At 43.1% G+C, this 18,625-nt stretch overlaps 1 protein-coding gene across 2 annotated transcripts; it reads left to right on the top strand.

Annotated features, from left to right (window-relative positions):
• The first annotated feature begins 907 nt into the window (after positions 1-907).
• fntb (farnesyltransferase, CAAX box, subunit beta) lies at positions 908-17,536 on the top strand. 2 transcript variants are annotated; one of them, XR_014570765.1, is made up of 12 exons: positions 908-1,164; positions 2,003-2,067; positions 4,095-4,167; positions 5,117-5,208; positions 8,853-8,999; positions 11,371-11,454; positions 12,447-12,533; positions 12,642-12,771; positions 14,907-15,042; positions 15,364-15,471; positions 15,974-16,088; positions 17,032-17,171. XR_014570765.1 is itself a non-coding variant. In XM_083790362.1 (12 exons), the coding sequence occupies exons 1-12, from the start codon at positions 1,069-1,071 to the stop codon at positions 17,197-17,199; spliced, it is 1,305 nt and encodes a 434-aa protein (XP_083646488.1). In that variant the 5' UTR covers positions 908-1,068; the 3' UTR covers positions 17,200-17,536. The 2 variants fall into 2 exon arrangements, 1 of the variants encoding a protein (XP_083646488.1); XM_083790362.1 differs by having other exon boundaries at positions 15,364-15,475; positions 17,032-17,536.
• The last annotated feature ends 1,089 nt before the right edge of the window (positions 17,537-18,625 follow it).

Consider the following 18,625-nt stretch of genomic DNA (forward strand, 5'->3'; position numbering starts at 1 on the left):
TTCCCCACACAAATGCCATGTCTGCTCGAAATACAAATGACTGTGAGTGCTCGTTCTTCTACACCCAGACAGTTTCCTTTGATCAATGATCATCATCAGTGACGCTGCCAGTTGTCGGTGACGGCAGTGGATAACAAAGCAGAAGTGCTCCTCCAGCATCCACTGTCTCCAGTGGGCGCGGTGGGGAGATGCGCTCCTCAGCAACACTGAGTGACACACAGCAATGGGAGGACAATATACGACCATTATTATTATTATTTACATGGATATTGCTGGAATGATATAGGAAAAGGCTACTAGGCTACATGGGTTCATACACCAACAATTAATAGTCCCCAAAATAAAATATGGCCAAATAGCATGTGTACAGTGTGTGTGTGTGTGTGTGTGTGTGTGTGTGTGTGTGTGTGTGTGTGTGTGTGTGTGTGTGTGTGTGAGCCAGAGCTCCAAAATTGGTGGGAAAAACTAGACATATATAAATTGTTTATAGGATCAATACAAGTGCATATTCCGACTATAGGCTGAGGAAGAAATGCCACTTGACAGTTTTCAAATCAGCCTCATGGTGGCGCTACAACAGGCCAAGTTGCGTCTCACACACACACACACACACACACACACACACACACACACACACACACACACACACACACACACACACACACAAGTGGCACCGTTTCCATTGAGGTTCAATCATCCAGAAGATAAAGGTATATAATAACATCAGTGCGTTAAAATGTGATCTAAAAGCACGCTGATATGTTTAAATAACTATAATAAAGGACCATGCTCGGACGTAGAAAGAAATCACGCGTACGGCGTGCGTACACGTCCAAGTGTGTATAGTGCGTGATGTTTGCGCGCGCAGTCTCCGCCCACCACTGCACACTGTGCACAGTCAGCAGGAAGTAGGCGGCACGGCAGTAGCAGGCTCTATGGTAGCAGCAACAACATACATACCGCGGTGTCACCGGTGTGTCAAAGAAATATAACTCTACAGCTCAGCCTCGCTACACACACAAAGCAGAAACATCTGCTCTGCGTCCAGCGACCACCAGTCAGAGCGCCATGGACAGTCCGCCGCCTCTCCGCTGCTTCAGAGAATGTCACCCCGCGGAACTGCTCACCGACGACGGCGTGGAAACAGTGACTTCTGTGGAGCAGGTGCTTAGCCTAGCCAGCCGCCGTGTGGCTAACGGAGACGCGAGGAATGAAGGGATAGGCTTGTCTGATAAATAAATGTAATAAGGATGTAATAAACGCATCACACAGATCCTGGGGCAGAGCGCGCGTCCCTGGCTGGCACGGTTGTAAGAACAACTAGTGAATGGGCGAGTCGTTTTTCGAGCGTTAGCTTGCTAACTTTAACCATAGCAAGCTAGAGCTTTGCCAGCATTTAACAAGATTAATGAGGAATCAAGATTGGGCGCTGCGGTTCCCACGTAGCAGGTGTACATGTTCATTTAATTTGGAGAGGTGTTGTTAATGAATGCAACAAAGGACAAGAAAGACCCCTTTTGTTAGCTGTTGTTGCTATACCTCAGTATCTCTACGTACTCAAATAATGGCACCAGACCAGATTTATATATAAATAATTGCATCCACACGGCTAGTGACAAAAGAACACTGGCCAAAAAGAAGACTATAGCAGAAGTCCTGGGGGTGAGACTCGCTGTCTGAGTCAGGCTCAGGCAACATCTGTGGCATTGGAGGATGCTTGTTAATCATCTAGAGTAGATAGAGCTGCCTACAACTGTCATGTATTTTTCAAATTAACCGAATAATTAAGCATGATTGCTTGATTAACTTTTTATATATCAATGAATAGAGGCAAATCGATTACTTTAATTAACTGTTGCTTGCAGCTCTAAATGTAGGGATTAAAATCTAAAGCGAGGTTGATGTGGGAAATGCCCATGTGTGTTCTGCTCTTTTGCTACCACACACACAAACTGTTCACTGTCTTCACTTTCTCTTCCATGTCTGTACATTCATTGAATAGAGAAAAGTTGAAACCAACATCGATGAAGTCATCAGTGTTTACAAGCAAATGCACAGTTTACCACAGTAAGTACGGCATTGTTGAATTCAATTGTTTTATGAATGTTGTCCTCTACCTTATGAACAAAATAAGGACTGATGAAATTGTTGCATTGGCCATATTATATGGTATATTCATGCAGTGAACACCACCCATTCTTTAAAGTGTTTTACTGCACCTCTGTGCTGTTTACATTTTTGAATTTTGACTAAGTACAGGGTATTCAATCAATCAATTAGCCCTAGAATGGCTCTTGTTGTTACATACAGTATGTACAGTATTTCACATACAGAGCCATAGAAAAGTCTGCCTAACTTCTATTCGGGTTGTAAAATGGCGGCCTAAATGTGATAAATACTCCCGTTTGTACTCACCCATTAAATAATTCCAAAGACGTGGAGTGAAAGATGGTCCTCTAGTTTTATATCCATGCGAAAGTTCTGGCATAAAACGTGTATTTAGTCAATTAACTCCACTTTTTCACGAGATGCACACGGATGTCTTTCTCTCCGGGCGAGGGGGGGCCGGAATGATCGCTGGACTGATTTTATGAATACGTCCTGTTTACCGCAAAAGTCATCACCAATTGACCAGGGAAACACAAAAGTTTGGTTCACACAATTGGCAGGTGGTGTGATTAATTACCCAGCACCTATCGCAAGGCACCTTGCAAGGCACCTCTTCCGGATTTTTAGTCAGCTGGTGGATGGAAATTAAGCTCCACCCACGCGGCTGAATGCAGCGACGGCCAGATTCCCGGAAACGCTTGCCCCCGCGGCAAATTGAAGAGCTTTCGAGCTTCATTTTCCATCCACCAGCTCTGAGCGGAAAGCCTTCCTCTTGCTGCTGTGACCAGTGTTGCCAAATTTTGCAAGAGAAACAAGTGGCCAGGTCTATGAAAATAAGCCCAAATGTTTTACTTTACATTGGCTATTTGAAAATAGCAGATCTACAAGCTCACAGCGACACATTGGGAGGTTGTACATCTGTTGTTTAAAAACATATTGAGAATAAATAGAAATATTTTGAGTATTTTTGAAAGATTTTTACAACACAGGAGGAGAGGAGAGGACAATTACATATTAATCTGGGGTTCCTTGACGTGAAATAATGTGGTGAACTGAATGGTTTGGTTCCACTGGTCAAGGCAAGCTCAAAACTACTGTACACTTTAGAAACAAGCCAAAAATAAACAGACATGGCAACACTGGCTGTGACAACTGAATAGGAAGTGTGGAGGAAGTGAAGCACACAAAATGAAGCCCCAGTAAGCTCTTTGGGAAACGGGTGGATAAGCTGAAGTAAAAGCTGGGCTGGTGACACGGATGAGGTGTCCTCCTGTCGTCTTTGTTTGTTTGTTGTTGCCACAGCGTGGTCCTGCTGCTATGAATCCTTTGGGGCAATGATCTGTGACTAGCCCAGCATAGTAGGTAGACACTAATTACAGGAGACTTGGCACACCACAGATTGAAAAGGGCAAACAGCAGATGTTAGGAGTAGGGGGAGTATCATCTCTGCTGTGGGTGACTCATGGAGATCTGAACCTCCCTTCGCTTATACAAACAGCCAGAACTAGCGCCTGCTGCATCTCGGAGCCCAAATGCACTCACAAATTGTCACACCACAATGGAATGATAAACTCAAATATGATATACCTAATATATGTCTGATCCTTGGGCATGGGCGAGCAGTCGTTTTGGGGGAGGGGAGGGTTGATCATTTTGAAAGATATACAGTTTAATTTGGTGCTATCTACAAGCTTATGAGTCAGTGTTCCATGGTGTTATTTTTGCACACAAGGACTTCTAACAACTTATCAGGATGAGTCCCGTGATCTCTCATCCCATGCTATCGATCAAGCCCCTGTATGAAAATGTGCCCTCCATAAAGCCAAAGAACAGTATTTCCAAAGACGGTTCAAATTAGTTTCAAAGAATGTTTATAAAACTATGACTTTCCCTAATGTGTGCCTAGAATTCTTTGCCTTTGACCATTATGACATAAGATGCCTGCTAGGCATCTTATAATAATAATAATGTTTTTATCTCCTTAGGCCAACTCTGTTGCGAGAACAACACTACCAATATCTCAAGAAGGGCTTACGTCATCTGTCAGACGCTTATGAGGTACAGAAGCACACTTCACATCAGGGTTAGCTCTGCGGTGTCCGGTCGGTGACATACCTACATCCCAATCCTTAAGCCAGATTTGTACGTAGGTGTGCGCCAGTGTTGGGTACTGAATGTAGCAGATCTACAAGCTTACCACACAACACGTAGCATCGTGATGTGTTGTGAGCTTGTAGATTGGCTATGTTCGGTACGAACACCATGCGTAGCGATGTTTATCAAGCCCTTTAAAATCCCAGCCAGTTTGCCTAAGATCTCACGCTACATTATGGCATACAGTTACCTCAGTCCTTTGGTGATAGTAATTATTACTAATTTACTAATGATGGGCCTGTAAAACTACTGCTCACTGGTAAGTGTGTGTCTGCTATACACTCCATTAAATGAACATTACATGGAATCTTCTTAGCACTCAAGTTTGTTACTGTGTTTCCTATGTCCTACCCTAAGGGCAGTTCAGTCAATTGTGTGAGTGCCTGACATTCCCTCTAGCCAGAAATGGGAGACATAGGTTTGCGTGATATCATTACAGACCTACAATGAGTAATGACATACATACTGAGCTCTTGGTCATACTGTATGTATTTTAAATATCGTTGATGGTAGTTTGTGTTACGAAATGTAGTTGTTGAGTTCTTGATTTGACCGCAGTTTCCATCTTAATATAGTGGATTGACCGCCACCTCTTTAGTAGTTCTGGTACTGAAGGTGTGCCATGGTGAATCTCACCACTCCAAACCATTATGTGATGGTTATTTACAGTGCAGACCCATTAATTTTCCTCCTGTAAGCTCAGCTTCTCCTCTGCCTCTGGCAGACGGTATGTGTTTTTTCCCCCATGTCAGTCCATCTTTTTTCTGATTGAGTGATCTTAACGATGAAATGTAATTCATTCCATTGTAATTGGTCATCTTTTGTGTGTGTGTGTGTGTGTGTGTGTGTGTAGTGTCTGGATGCTAGCAGACCGTGGTTGTGCTATTGGATCCTGCACAGTCTAGAACTGCTGGAAGAGCCCATCCCCACTGCTGTGGCCTCCGAGTGAGTCATTCTCTCTCTCTCTCTGAAAAATGTAACATGTTAATAATATGGTGCCCACACAACGCCTCTGCAGTACTTTCATGCTTCATGCTAACAACTTAAAATTACTGCCACAGATTGTCACAGATAGTCGTGTGTGTGTGAGAACTCGGCACAAAAAGTTCAGAAACATAACTTTGGTCCATTATTTCTCCACTTTAATAATACCATATTATATTTTATATCATTCATTGTAATCGTTGATTAGTCACCTTTACAACGAGGTACAGCTTGTAAGAACCAGGCGTTTGTGGAATGAGCAACACTGCTAAACGAGTGGGTTGCACCGTGTGGGTGTGGTTGTACCCACAAATTGTTGCTTTGAGTCGCTTAGTGGATTGAATCAGTTGAGAAACTAAATAAAGCAATTTAGTCCTCAATGGCTTCTTCTAGAAGATAGATCAGCAGATTAATGGAAAATAAGAAAGCAAATCATAATTGAAACCAAATTACTAGGCATGTAATGATTCACTCAACTCGATATGATGTTCACGATACGATTTTTCACGATATTTTAAACAAAATATTTTCCAGAAAAAGTACCATTTTAAATTACCATAATTCACGCCAGCATTCTTTCCAGTCGAGCTCTTATTTAGAAAAGTCACATTTTCACTCGACCGGAAGTGGATTATCCCTCCCAGCTAGACGTTGCCAAGACAACCTTTGTTTACATGATCGATCTATGCCGGAGCACTGGAGAGCTCCACATCGCTGTCTCTGTGCCGTCAAAGAAACGCTGTTTTGACCAAAATGCCATCTGGGACAAGGAATAGGAGATGCAGGCGATTGAAAGAAACGGATAGAATGGATTATTATGGCGACGACGATCTAAGATGAACGATCCAGTGCTGTGCTAACAACACAGCTAGCTAACCGGCTAACGTGAGTAGCATTATGGGTCGCTCGATCGAATGCACTATAAAAGCGCAATTGCCGAAGGGCTTCGGCAATGGCGTTAAGCGTCAGTATCAAAATTAGGCTTCAATTGCCGAAGGGCTTCGGCAATGGCGCGGAAACGGTTAATATAATTTATCCCTTCCTTTTTTCACATTTTTAATTTAAGTAAGGAAACTGCAAAAGTAATAGCATTACTTTTGCCAGTGCAGAAACATAATTTCCTTCCTTGATGTATTAATTCCCCTGAAATAAAGGTTTCAATCAACACCAAAAAAAAGAGCATCAACTACCATCACCTGGGCACAGACACAGCTCCCCTCTACAGAACTCTACTACTGAAAGTGACTGCATGGAGTCTGTCTCATTTCTGTAAAATTACTTAAATTCTGTGCAACAACTGTAAACATGCTTTCTTGTTTAGAACCTAGCTCGAGTTAACATGTAAAAAAAGCTTTCTTTAATGGCATCTTAGGATAGAATAGATAGATAGATATATTTGACAGTGCAGAAACATAATTGCCTTCCTTGATGTATTAATGAGCATCAATGACCATCACCTGACCTGGGCACAGACACACAGCTTCCCTCTACAGTGCTCTACTACTGAAAGTCTAATTTCTCTCCAAAAGCACTTGAATATGATTAAAGCTCATATTTCACACACACCATATTTCACTAGCCCCCCTAATTTTCTTTATGATAAATACATTTGAAAATCGTTTATTTTATTTTATTAAATCGATTCATATCGTCTGGATTAATATCGATATATGTTTACATGCCTACAAATTACATAGAAACACACTCTGTACACACACGACACAAACACACGCACGCACACACGTAAAAGCCCATATGCACTCTGACTCACTACTGACCGTATTTGAAAGCAGCCATGATTCTAGGTGCAGTTTTAAAGTCTAGTTTTATTTAATCAAATCTGGTCAAAACATAAGCATGTCAAAAGGCACTATTGCCACCATAATGTCACCCATCTGTTTGAACGGCAGCCTCTAGAAAGTATAGCAGCAAGCAGAGAAGGGAGCACAGCCATGCCAGGTTGCCCAACCCACTGGCTTCTGCTCTTTCAGTAACCGTGAAGCATGCCAACCCACCGGTTGGCACTACCCTGTGCCAGGGTTAGGCCCTTGCACTCGGATGAACTGCACACAGAGGCTCTGTTCGAATTGTCACCGAAACCCCCCACCGTCAGTCATTTCACCTCCTCCCACTGTGCATTGACTTGAAGCCCGTCACTGGATCAGTATTGCCGAGGCATGTCAATGTTAACACTGCACTGGGGTTTAAATGACCATTGCACTTTAAAGTAGGGCAGCAGACTGGTGCATGGAGACCAGCGCCACGTTGACAGGAAACTGTGGTTCAGATGGTCTCTGTTCGCTGCCACGTCAGCTAGAGAGGCGCCAGCCCTCAGAGAAGCTCTGACCTCCGATTTGCAAGTGAATGTTTTTGAGATAATGAGTAGCAGAATTGCCTCTGAAAGAAAGAGAACAAAGGGAACGAAGTAACAAACATAAATTCAGTTTTAAAATAATCTCCCTAAGCAAAATAAAGTACTTTTAACTCGATCTTTGCAGAGGTTTGCTGAGCATGCTTGTTCTTGTTCAACAACTCGTCTCATTACTCTCATTCAGTTGCAAATTAACCCCCAGGAGATTTCCAACATCACTACAGTATGTGTTATTCTATTGTTCTAGCTCAACGGTCTCTCAGTGCAAAGTCAGTAAGTCACTGAATGAGGGTGGCTATCGTCGCTATCGGGTGGAAACCAAATGCACCTGTGTTCCAATGGATCTAGTGTAGTTATTATTTAGTCACAAGACTTTTCAACCTCCCATCCCCATTTTGGGTATGTAGTTATAGATGAAAAATGTAAAAGATGTTCAAAAAGTATTTGCTGCTTTTTTAACAGTGTCATATGATGTAGTATAAATTCAAATAGTTGCATTAATTAACTGTCATCTCTGTCGAGATGACAACTTGCGTCTTGCAGAGCGCTTGCAGTAGCACCACTGCTGGTACGACTGCTGCTCTGAGTCCCTATAGAGCTCTCTGTCTGGGACCAGGTACGACTGCTGCTCTGAATCCCTATAGAGCTCTCTGTCTGGGACCAGGTACGACTGCTGCTCTGAGTCCTAGAGCTCTCTGTCTGGGACCAGGTACGACTGCTGCTCTGAATCCCTATAGAGCTCTCTGTCTGGGACCAGGTACGACTGCTGCTCTGAATCCCTATAGAGCTCTCTGTCTGGGACCAGGTACGACTGCTGCTCTGAGTCCCTATAGAGCTCTCTGTCTGGGACCAGGTACGACTGCTGCTCTGAGTCCTAGAGCTCTCTGCTATTCTAAATCCTTTAGACCCGTTATTGACCTCATATCAACCTTGAAACGTACCATTGGAGGACACCGACATACATACATGCATACTGTACATACATACATACATACCCAGCCGATCGCAGTACTTGCGCAAGTAATACATAAATTACACTAAAAGATTAAATATGGCGATACAAGGTTTCTGCCCAATATACAGTATATAACTATACCCCTTTTCCCCCTGCTCAGATTGTAGGGTTTTAAATCAGGCCTTCTCTAACCATGAAGATACTACACAACATGTGTGTATTTGTCTCTCTCTCTCTAACCATGTTGTGGTCTATGTCTTTGGTTGTGTCTCTCTCTAGCGTGTGCCAGTTCCTGGCACGCTGCCAGAGCCCGACGGGGGGGTTTGCCGGGGGACCTGGTCAGCACGCCCACCTGGCTCCCACCTACGCCGCTGTTAACGCCCTCTGCATTATCGGCACAGAGGAGGCCTACAATGTCATCAACAGGTACTGTACAACACCATCTGCATTTTACTCTGACTGCGTAACACGTCGACGACCAGGGCAGGAATTTCACGGCAGCCACGATGGCGATGGCCATCTCGTTGCCCTTCTGTTTGGCCGTGTGCCCCTCGAAGAAATGGGTGCCCCACGGCCACAGAGGCCTTGATCCCTGCCTGCACTGCCCTACTTGATTTCACCGTTTACTCCTCAGCACTGTCTGTGGTTGAGGATGAGATTCTAAATTCTTATTGGACAATATCAAGTGAAGCGTCGATGGAAAGCCGGGAATGTACTATTATTACATTATTATTATTACATTATTGGCTCATTCGTTGTTAGATTTTATTACTAAATTATTCATTTAATTATTCAGTGCATTAGTTTTAAGCATAAAATAAGACAATGGTGGTTTTCACTGTCTGGCATAGGATAACGACTAAGTGATCATGTGGCGGATAAAGGTTGCACACCCCGACCCTGATGTAGAGCATTCCTGGCTAGCAGGGAAATGCTACAAGTTTGACTGAGACTGAGATAGTGTCAGGATTGTGCTGTGGATTACCTGCAGAGAGCATTAATCATCCAAATATGATACTATCACATTAGTAGAGTTTGAGACATAAACAGTTTTTGCATCATAGATTACATCTAAGATGGTGGGTTGCATGAGAAGATGTTCTGGACTCCCGGCGGTTGTACATGGGATATTGATTTATTTAGTGTGAGCCAGGATATACACTCATATCTTATTGATCTGTTTTTTTCAGTATGAGCCAGGTGTAAACGGAAGCAGGTGGGGTTGTGTATTCCTACCAGGCCTGGAATTTCATCATTTTAGGGGCAAGGCCACTTGGCCTTTAGTGTGGTCAACTTTTTGAGGGCACAAGGCCAAGTGCCAGGGCATGAAGGCCATCAATTAAAACCATGATTTTATGTCACCTGTCATAATTATTTTTAGCTTAATGGTTAAGGATGATTACTTTTTTTTTTCAATGCGAACATTGGTTCAGAACAGTGCTTCTTAAATAAATAATCACAGCTTTAAATAACAAAATATAAGTAGCTACTGTTATATTGTAAACATGTTTTGGGGTCCCAGTCCAGAGATGAAAATCATAATGAAATGGCCTAGGACCCCGTCACCCTAGGCTAATTCATATACCGGTACATTTAATTTGGGGGTCCTTGAAATTTTAATGGCTGAGGATCACTGGGTTAAACTGAGTTAATTCACAGAAAATACAATGACAGCCTACATAACTTTTGAATAAGGGCTTGGTTTAGAAAAGCTGAATAACATGGCATTGTAGAGATCGAGGTTAGTGACAGATGAGATTATTTCTCCATTGTGGGGCTGCAGGACTGAGATAAACACAAAGTGAAATGTGAAAGTGCAGCTTCAGATCAGTTTTTTATTCTTACCTGGAGTAATGTGTGCTGTGCAGAGGGGAACAATTGTTTCATTTTTTTTTAATATATATATTTTTATCCCACGATTTTGTAACCCATTTTTCACCCCTGTGTCAATCATTTAATGTGATCCTGGGCTCTACACACCCAACGGACTTGAACTCATGCTTCCTTCATGCCTGAGTGTCCAAGTTGCTCCTTTACACCTGACAGGGGGGAGTTTCCCTGGTTGGACGTAGCGTGTGGAAGTTTTGAGTGATAGTTGTAGTTTGACCGGATAGCTAGATTAGCTACACTAGTAGGCAGCGTGTGGGCTAAATGCCCTCTGTTTACTCTCTTACGCGTGTATGTGTGGCACGGAGGAGGAGGCGTGCGTGCGTGTGTGTGTCATGGCGACCAGCGGGGGTAGTTATTAAAGCAAAGTAACGCAAAATATTCAAACCACTTGGCAAATGGCAACACAACTACAACACAGATTTGTTCTGCGCGGGACGTGAGGGGAACATTGGTTACCGTAATGACAGGAAAATTGCGCAGAGGAAAAACGGTAAAATGAACTGCTGTGGGCGCTGGTCAGGGCACCACGGCCACTGTGGCTATCTGGGCATATACTTTTTCGAGGGGCACACAGCCAAAGAGAGGGGCAACGACTGCCATGGCCGCCGTGAAATTCCTGCCCTGATTCCTACAGGGGATTTTACTGTGTATTTTGATGCTAATTCACCCTTCCACCGCCATCTGTCTGTATCATCTCTCTTCGTTCCCTGCTTCCGCACCTCTCCTCTGTTCCTCGCTCAGTCTTCCTCTATTCCACCCACCTTCCTTCCCGTTTGTCCTGTTTTGTCCTGTATTTATATTTATTCCTTTTCTACATATCACTTTTGTTTGACACCCCGCTCAACCTGTTTGACGTGGTCATCTCCCCTCTTCTCCTTACTCTACATTTGATGTGTTCCGTCTCCAGGGAGAGGCTGCTAGACTTCCTGTGGTCAGTGAAGCAGCCAGATGGTTCCTTTGTGATGCACATAGGAGGGGAGGTGGATGTCAGGTGAGGGCCATCGCCATGGTTTCACTGGGAGATAACACTACTCTTTTTTTTTCAATTCTCTCTCTCTCTCTCTCTCTCAAGAGATACACCAGATGTCTCTCTGAGATGAGATTGAAATCATATTGCAGATATGCAGAATTGCAGATAGGACATGAATCAGTTTCACCCTCAAAGAAATGTTAAATTAATTCTTAAGTCTGTATATATACGTACCCTGACGCTAGGGGGCATCATATCCCAGGTCCGTATCTACAGTATACGTAACACCAACATAATACTCCCGTCTATATAATGGTTGAGTCCCACTGCAGTGTTTAACATTGGTCCGGTTCTTATGGCAACGCCCCACCGTTCCAGCTAGGGGATTGAAAATATAATCACGGTGTAAAGCAAAAGGAAAAATTTCAAACTCCATAAATCGGATTCCAGGAGAGTTGTCCTTGACAGATTTTCTGCCATCCAAATTTCGGATTTAATTTGTGCCTTTGTACCGCGACGCTCCCGCCATGTAAAAGCTTCTGACGAAAGGTAAACAGTGTGTGCTTGTTCCAATGATACTTGAGTGTCTGTAGCTAGTGTGTGTGGGGGGCAGGGAGGTCTTTTAAAGTAAACGCGTATGGTGGCACCTGGAACTGGGGATTATGCTAACAGTCGCAATAAATTAGTTAAATGTTTTCACTGAAAGTATCTTCAATTACCCATCATTATCTTAATTAAAATCGCCAGTGTCCCACTGGGACAGCACTTGTTGTCCAGCGATGTACTGTACAGTACGTAGACAGGAGCATCCCAGGAATTTGCAGGCATTGGCATGCCACTTGCCTCTCTATGCCTACATACATGCATTACTAAGTTACTAGTAATGTCCGTCTGTTGGACATTAGAGATTGACATGGCCAAACACTACCTACAGGCTAACTAAATATTTGTAAAGACGTGGTACTGAATGACAAATGGCCATAATTTATGTCTGGGTTTACGTGTTTCCACAGGAGCGCCTATTGTGCGGCATCGGTGGCATCACTTACCAACATTCTCTCGTCCAAACTCTTTGAAGACACACCGAGTTGGATCGTCAGGTAACACTAACAACGCCATCGTGACTGTCCCATTCTACAGTCAACCCGAATACTACTGTCAAATAAATACAAGTGACGTGGTTCTCATTTGACTCTTTGTGTGACTAGGTGTCAGAACTGGGAGGGTGGTCTTGGAGGAGTACCGGGCTTAGAAGCCCACGGAGGCTACACCTTCTGTGGTACAGCTGCCATGGTCATCCTGGGCAAGGAGCACATGCTGGATCTCAAATCCCTGCTGGTGAGGGTCCTTGTGTAGTTTCAAAATAATAAGAAAAACACGTCTCAGCACTTGTGAGCTTGTAGATCGGCTAATTTCAGCAAAGACATTTGGTGTATAGAGGGAAAAGAGCACACAAAGTATAGTTGCAATACTAAGTGGATAATGAAAGGAAGACTAATTTGTTGGGTTGATAGGAAACACGCCAATCCCATAATACTCCCTGTGTCAGCGGTTAGGCACAGAGATGCTATCCCTATCAGCCATCAGAGATGCTATCCCTATCAGCCATCAGAGATGCTATCCCTATCAGCCATCAGAGATGCTATCCCTATCAGCCATCAGAGATGCTATCCCTATCAGCCACAGAGATGCTATCCCTATCAGCCATCAGAGATGCTATCCCTATCAGCCATCAGAGATGCTATCCCTATCAGCCATCAGAGATGCTATCCCTATCAGCCATCAGAGATGCTATCCCTATCAGCCATCAGAGATGCTATCCCTATCAGCCATCAGAGATGCTATCCCTATCAGCCACAGAGATGCTATCCCTATCAGCCATCAGAGATGCTATCCCTATCAGCCATCAGAGAAGAAAGCTCGTACTGAAGTAGATATGATTAAAGGGGAACGGTGTGCGTTCATTTAGCTGTGTATCTGGTGTTCAGCACAGCATGTTCACTAGAGACGGCTAAAGTTAAACTTGTCATGACGTACCATTTTAGAATCCTGGCTACTGGCATGACTTCCATTACGTTTTTGACCTGATCAAAAATAAACAACCAACACCCACAGGTAGTCTTCAAACAGCTTGCGCAAAGAAAGTCACATCAACAAACTGATGACAAAACACATCAACGAGGAACTGCGCAGAAGCTGCTAATACATCTTTGCTGCAGTGAAAGGGTAGCAATATAATGCAATTGACCAGTCTTGCAGTCAGTAGTCGAAATATACAGCACCTGGTCACGTCACCCAAGAACTGCCCTAAGCTCAACAGTCCACATGCATGAAGATTTACTGAGGAACTCTGGTCAAATTACGTACCTTTATGCACTCCGATATGACTAACAAAAATACACTAGAATCCACCACATCCAGTAAAGTGCATGAGGCAGGTAACTGTACTGACACACTGAACTTGGGCTCCATGAGAGACACGAGATAACGGCAAGCGCCCAGTGTTCACTGACTGACTTTGCTTGGTGTGGAATCTTTCACTATGATTTTTCCATTACTACAGTAGTTTTGTGCTAAAATGACTTCATGGGCTAGCTATCTAAACATTCACCCCCCCCTCCCAACAGACAGTTAGGACCCCAGCTGGTATTAAAATTTAAAACCCAATCCCATAATGACCGTCTATTCCACACAGACTGGGAGGGCTCCAATTACCGGTTTCTATGGTGACAATATGACAGATTCCCAGCTATTTTGCTAATAATGAATTCCCCCTTTTCCTCCTCCTTCCATCGTGTCTGTATCCCTGGTGCTGTGTGACCTCATGGGATTTCAACTACCTTGTTTAACCCATTCTGACCGGGCACCCATTTTGGTGTTGGCATCATGTTATGCTTTAGCTATTGAAAAATAGCAGATCTACAAGCTCATATCGCGCCACCGAGTGGCGCGATACGAGCTTGTAGGTCTGCTATTTTTGAAAAATCAAAGACACTTTTAGAATCTGATCTCAGGTCAGAATGGGTTAATAATGAAACTGTCAGGATGTAATAGACATTTTTAGAATCTGATCTCAGGTCAGAATGGGTTAACAGATAAGCCCTGTTGTAATGGCAGCCTGAGGGGTTGCATACAATCGTAATCATAGTGATATTATGAGCTGAAAATAAAACGTTGTTTCACCGTCATTCTATGGTGTTTGTAGCAGATCTAGAGGCTCAGAATGTGACACGTCCTGAGCTTGTAGGATTACGTTATTGGACAGGTGTGATATCAGTAGCTGTCTGATACCCATGCACAAATAGGCGGCGATATGTTAAGTGTATAACGACATCATTACGATTCTGTCGAATGCCAACGACAGGCCTGCATCCAAAATCAGTCACCATCCCTCCATGGCAGAGGGATGGTGACTGTGATTTAGCATAGTACTCTCATTAAATGGTATTTGTGTGACTGCCCTGTCTCCTCAGGGGTGGGTGGTCAGTAGACAGATGCGCTTTGAGGGAGGCTTCCAGGGCCGTTGTAACAAACTGGTGGATGGCTGTTATTCCTTCTGGCAGGCTGGACTCCTGCCTCTGCTCCACAGAGCCTTCTTCAAAGAAAAAGGTACTTCTATGTTGACTAAAACATAACTCACTGATGTTGCAAGAACTTCCATTAAGTAGTACAACATTAATACAGTCAGTCCACACCAACCATGAATCTGTTTTGTCTGTGTTCATTTATGTGCTAAAAGTTTGATCCTGAGCCCTGTTTCGCCATACAGTGAGAGTGACTGTCTTTTAGAACAATAACGTGATCGGACAAATCACGTTAATTTGTTATATGAAAAAAATAAAAATCTATAGATGAAGTAATCTATCTAATGGATGCGTAGTTGCAGCCCTATATCACAGGTCAATGCTTTATGGAACTATCCCTCTGCAGGCGGGTCTGATCTGAGCCGAGAGAAATGGATGTTTGAGCAGCAGGCTTTGCAGGAGTACATCCTCCTGTGCTGTCAGAACCCAGCAGGAGGCCTTCTGGATAAACCTGGCAAGTCAGTACCACGCCATCTGGACACACTATAGACTAGAGTTGGCCGATAGGACTTCAAATCAGTATTAAGATTAGTATCAAATGTTTGCCTTGATTACGACTAATAAACAATTTATACATAAAAATGAATTGCAAAAATAGCACATGCAATGCATTGTGAGCTTGTAGATCGGCTAATGTATGCCACCATAGAAAAACAAAGTACAAGGTTAAGTGGTTAATCAGACTAATCAATTTAGACAATTATAAATAATCTATTAAAATGATTTTGTGTCGAGTTGTTGAAATATGTGAACAAAAAAATCTTGCTTCTCGATTATCCATTTATAGATTCTAAATATCAGTTTCGCTCTATTTTTGGTAAAATCCTCCTATAAACACATGGAAGGCACCAACACATACTTTTTTCACTCTGGCTGTCAGCAACTCAGACAATCAGTAGTGATGGTGTAAATGGTCTCTCTTAAAAGTGTTTTGCGCTTCGTCTTCCTCTGTCCAGGTCCAGGGATTTTTATCACACCTGTTATTGCCTGAGTGGCCTCTCTGTGGCGCAACACTTTGGGAACATGGACCTCCACCATGAGATGATCCTTGGCAAAGAGGAGAACAGACTGGTGAGGTTCCAGCAGGGATTGGGTTGGAGGGATGGAGCAGTAGAGAATAGCTGGATGAAGGCATGGATTGATAGGGATGGTCGATCGAGTTTCAAGATAAGAGGCCTGGGTTTCAGTCCGACTTGGCGCAGCACTGTGTCTAAAGATTCAGTAGTTATCCACTCATGATCTCTTCCCTCTTTTACAAACATATGTATGTTTTTTTTATCACGTGTGCACCTTTAGTGATGGAATACCTCAACATTTTATACATGATTAATATCTGCTGTCAATAAAGTTAGGCTTATGTAGTGCAAATGAGCTGAAAGGTCTTGATTCTAATAAAATAACTAGAACTGCACTCTGTCGAGTGCCTATTTGCGTGATGCACACTAGTACTAGTGCGCAAGCAGGGCGCAATTACTGTCGTGTCGATAGCTACGAACTTTCAAATCTCAGCCTCTCTGTAAAACATTAGAATGAAATACTAAAGTCGGGTTATAACTGGCCGTCAATGATGACGTAATTACGATATGTTTCAATATTGGTTAGCCAACAGGTAACGTATGCATGTATATGTAAGTTGAAAAGTAGTATATTGTGGTCACTTGGATTGTTCTATGCGTATGCCGTGGTATATATACTGATTGAGTGTGACGTAATGAAGGTATCAATGACGGGATATAACCAGCTTTCGATGGTGACGTAATAAATGTAGGTTTCAGATTACATACATACATACAAATGCCGTATCGGTCTCAAAATAATCTAGAACAAAAGCCAAATCAAATATGATGTAAAATCTTTAAAAAATGAAAGTTACATGTGACCTTGTACTGTAGAACTGCTGAGGAAAAACTGAAACTAGGTACTGTCATTGAAGTGTGCATATAGGTCTTAAGTGATTTAAACACAGCAAACTGGTAAATGAGTGTCTCTTTTCTACCTTGGTTCCTGATGTAAGGCCCCATCCCATCCGGTCTACAACATCTGCCCGGAAAAGGTGGCGCAGGCCCTGCAGCACTTTCACCAGTTGCCTGTCCCTGACAAGGACCAGAGACGAGGAGCCTCGAACACTCACACTCCATCAGAGACTGAAGCTGCCTGTGGCTCTGCAGAAGGACAGCCCTAGGGACCAGTGGATGTGTCACAGACCATGCCGTTAGCCAGCTAGCTCTGGGAAGTGCACCTGAAGCCACCTACAGCGGTCAGGCCTAGGTGTAGACAAGGCTCCAGTAAATGTTCAGATGGCGCTCAACAGACTGAGGGTCAGGATTGTAGGGTGGTGGTGGGCGGTCTGAATAAAGGAGTAGAATCGTGTGGGAAGCTCTGTTTGACTGCATTTGTTTGTAAAGCCATAAGGTTTCCTCAAGGGCCTCTTTTGTAAGGTCGTGTTAAGTAAAATGTACAGTACCTGTAAAGAGTTTCAGTCTAACAATGGTAGTAATAAACTATGTGCTTTTTCAGAATGGTGTGAGAAGGTAAATTATCAAACTGAGCATGAATAATCACAAGTGAGGGGCGCTCTTATTGCTCAGACATGACGTAAATTCTCCATTCATTGTCAATGGGAATTTAATGTTTGTAAGACGAACATCTACCGTACACCAATAGCTGAATATAGGAGGGGATAGCAAAGCCAACCTAGGTGTGTATTGAGCGCTTGAAATTGTATGCAGTCGGTCTTGTGAATCCTATGAATGGTTCATAATTGAACTTGACCTTAAACACGTCAGATGGTTAGTAAGACTGAGGTCTATTTAATTTCACAGCCCTGCATTGTGATTAGATTATAGTATTGAATCATTGTAGCCTATTGCTGCATATACACATCAAAGGTTGAACTAAATGGATTAGAGTGACAGGAAGGTCCAGTCATTTTAAAGGGATATTTCATCGTCTACTCAGGCTTTTGTAAACACCCGAGACAATTTATAAGTTGCTCAATTCAGTATTTTAGCTGCCCCGCCCTTTCCTATACAAAGTTACAAACCCAGTGTAACTTCAAACTCCATTTTAACTATGTTCGATTGATTCATTGAAAACACCTCCTTGGTTCTCTTGAAGCATACTGTCCTGACAGGTCGTGAGGGGACTGTTAAAAAGAATTATAGTTGGGAGCGATTTATTTCCCCCTCAAAAAATTAAGTAAAATACAGCCCACTCACATGGGCAGTATGAATCACCACGGAGGGCAGTATGAATCCATCATGGTTAAAATAGAGTTGTATTTGTAATAGGAAGGGGGCGGTAAAATAGATATCTAAATACTGAATTGAGCAAAACTGTCTGGGGTGTTCACAAAGGCCTGAGTAGACTAAAGATGTTTAAATAAAATATCCCTTTTTAGGCCTAAATGTGAATCAATTGTAACAAAAACTGACTCTTCTCACGTCATATTTGCGTGTTGGGAATATATTAACTTAATAGCAAAATGGCCACCGTGCGAATATGGTGAATGGACCTTGTGTCCTCGGGGTGCAGACGTTTGCTCAACATACCAAAAGTCTGACATGCACTGCGGCTTACAAATCACCCATGGCTTCAGACATGCGTTG

This window comes from Protomyctophum parallelum (genome assembly GCF_964188405.1).
Source record: "Protomyctophum parallelum genome assembly, chromosome: 19".
Lineage (NCBI taxonomy): Eukaryota > Metazoa > Chordata > Actinopteri > Myctophiformes > Myctophidae > Protomyctophum > Protomyctophum parallelum.

Coding starts and splice junctions, on each gene's coding strand:
- fntb (XM_083790362.1), top strand. CDS start 1,069: ATGGACAGTCCGCCGCCTCTCCGCTGCTTCAGAGAATGTCACCCCGCG. Junction 5,209..8,852: donor CCCACTGCTGTGGCCTCCGA/GTGAGTCATTCT, acceptor GTCTCTCTCTAG/CGTGTGCCAGTTCCTGGCAC. Junction 9,000..11,370: donor GCCTACAATGTCATCAACAG/GTACTGTACAAC, acceptor TTCCGTCTCCAG/GGAGAGGCTGCTAGACTTCC.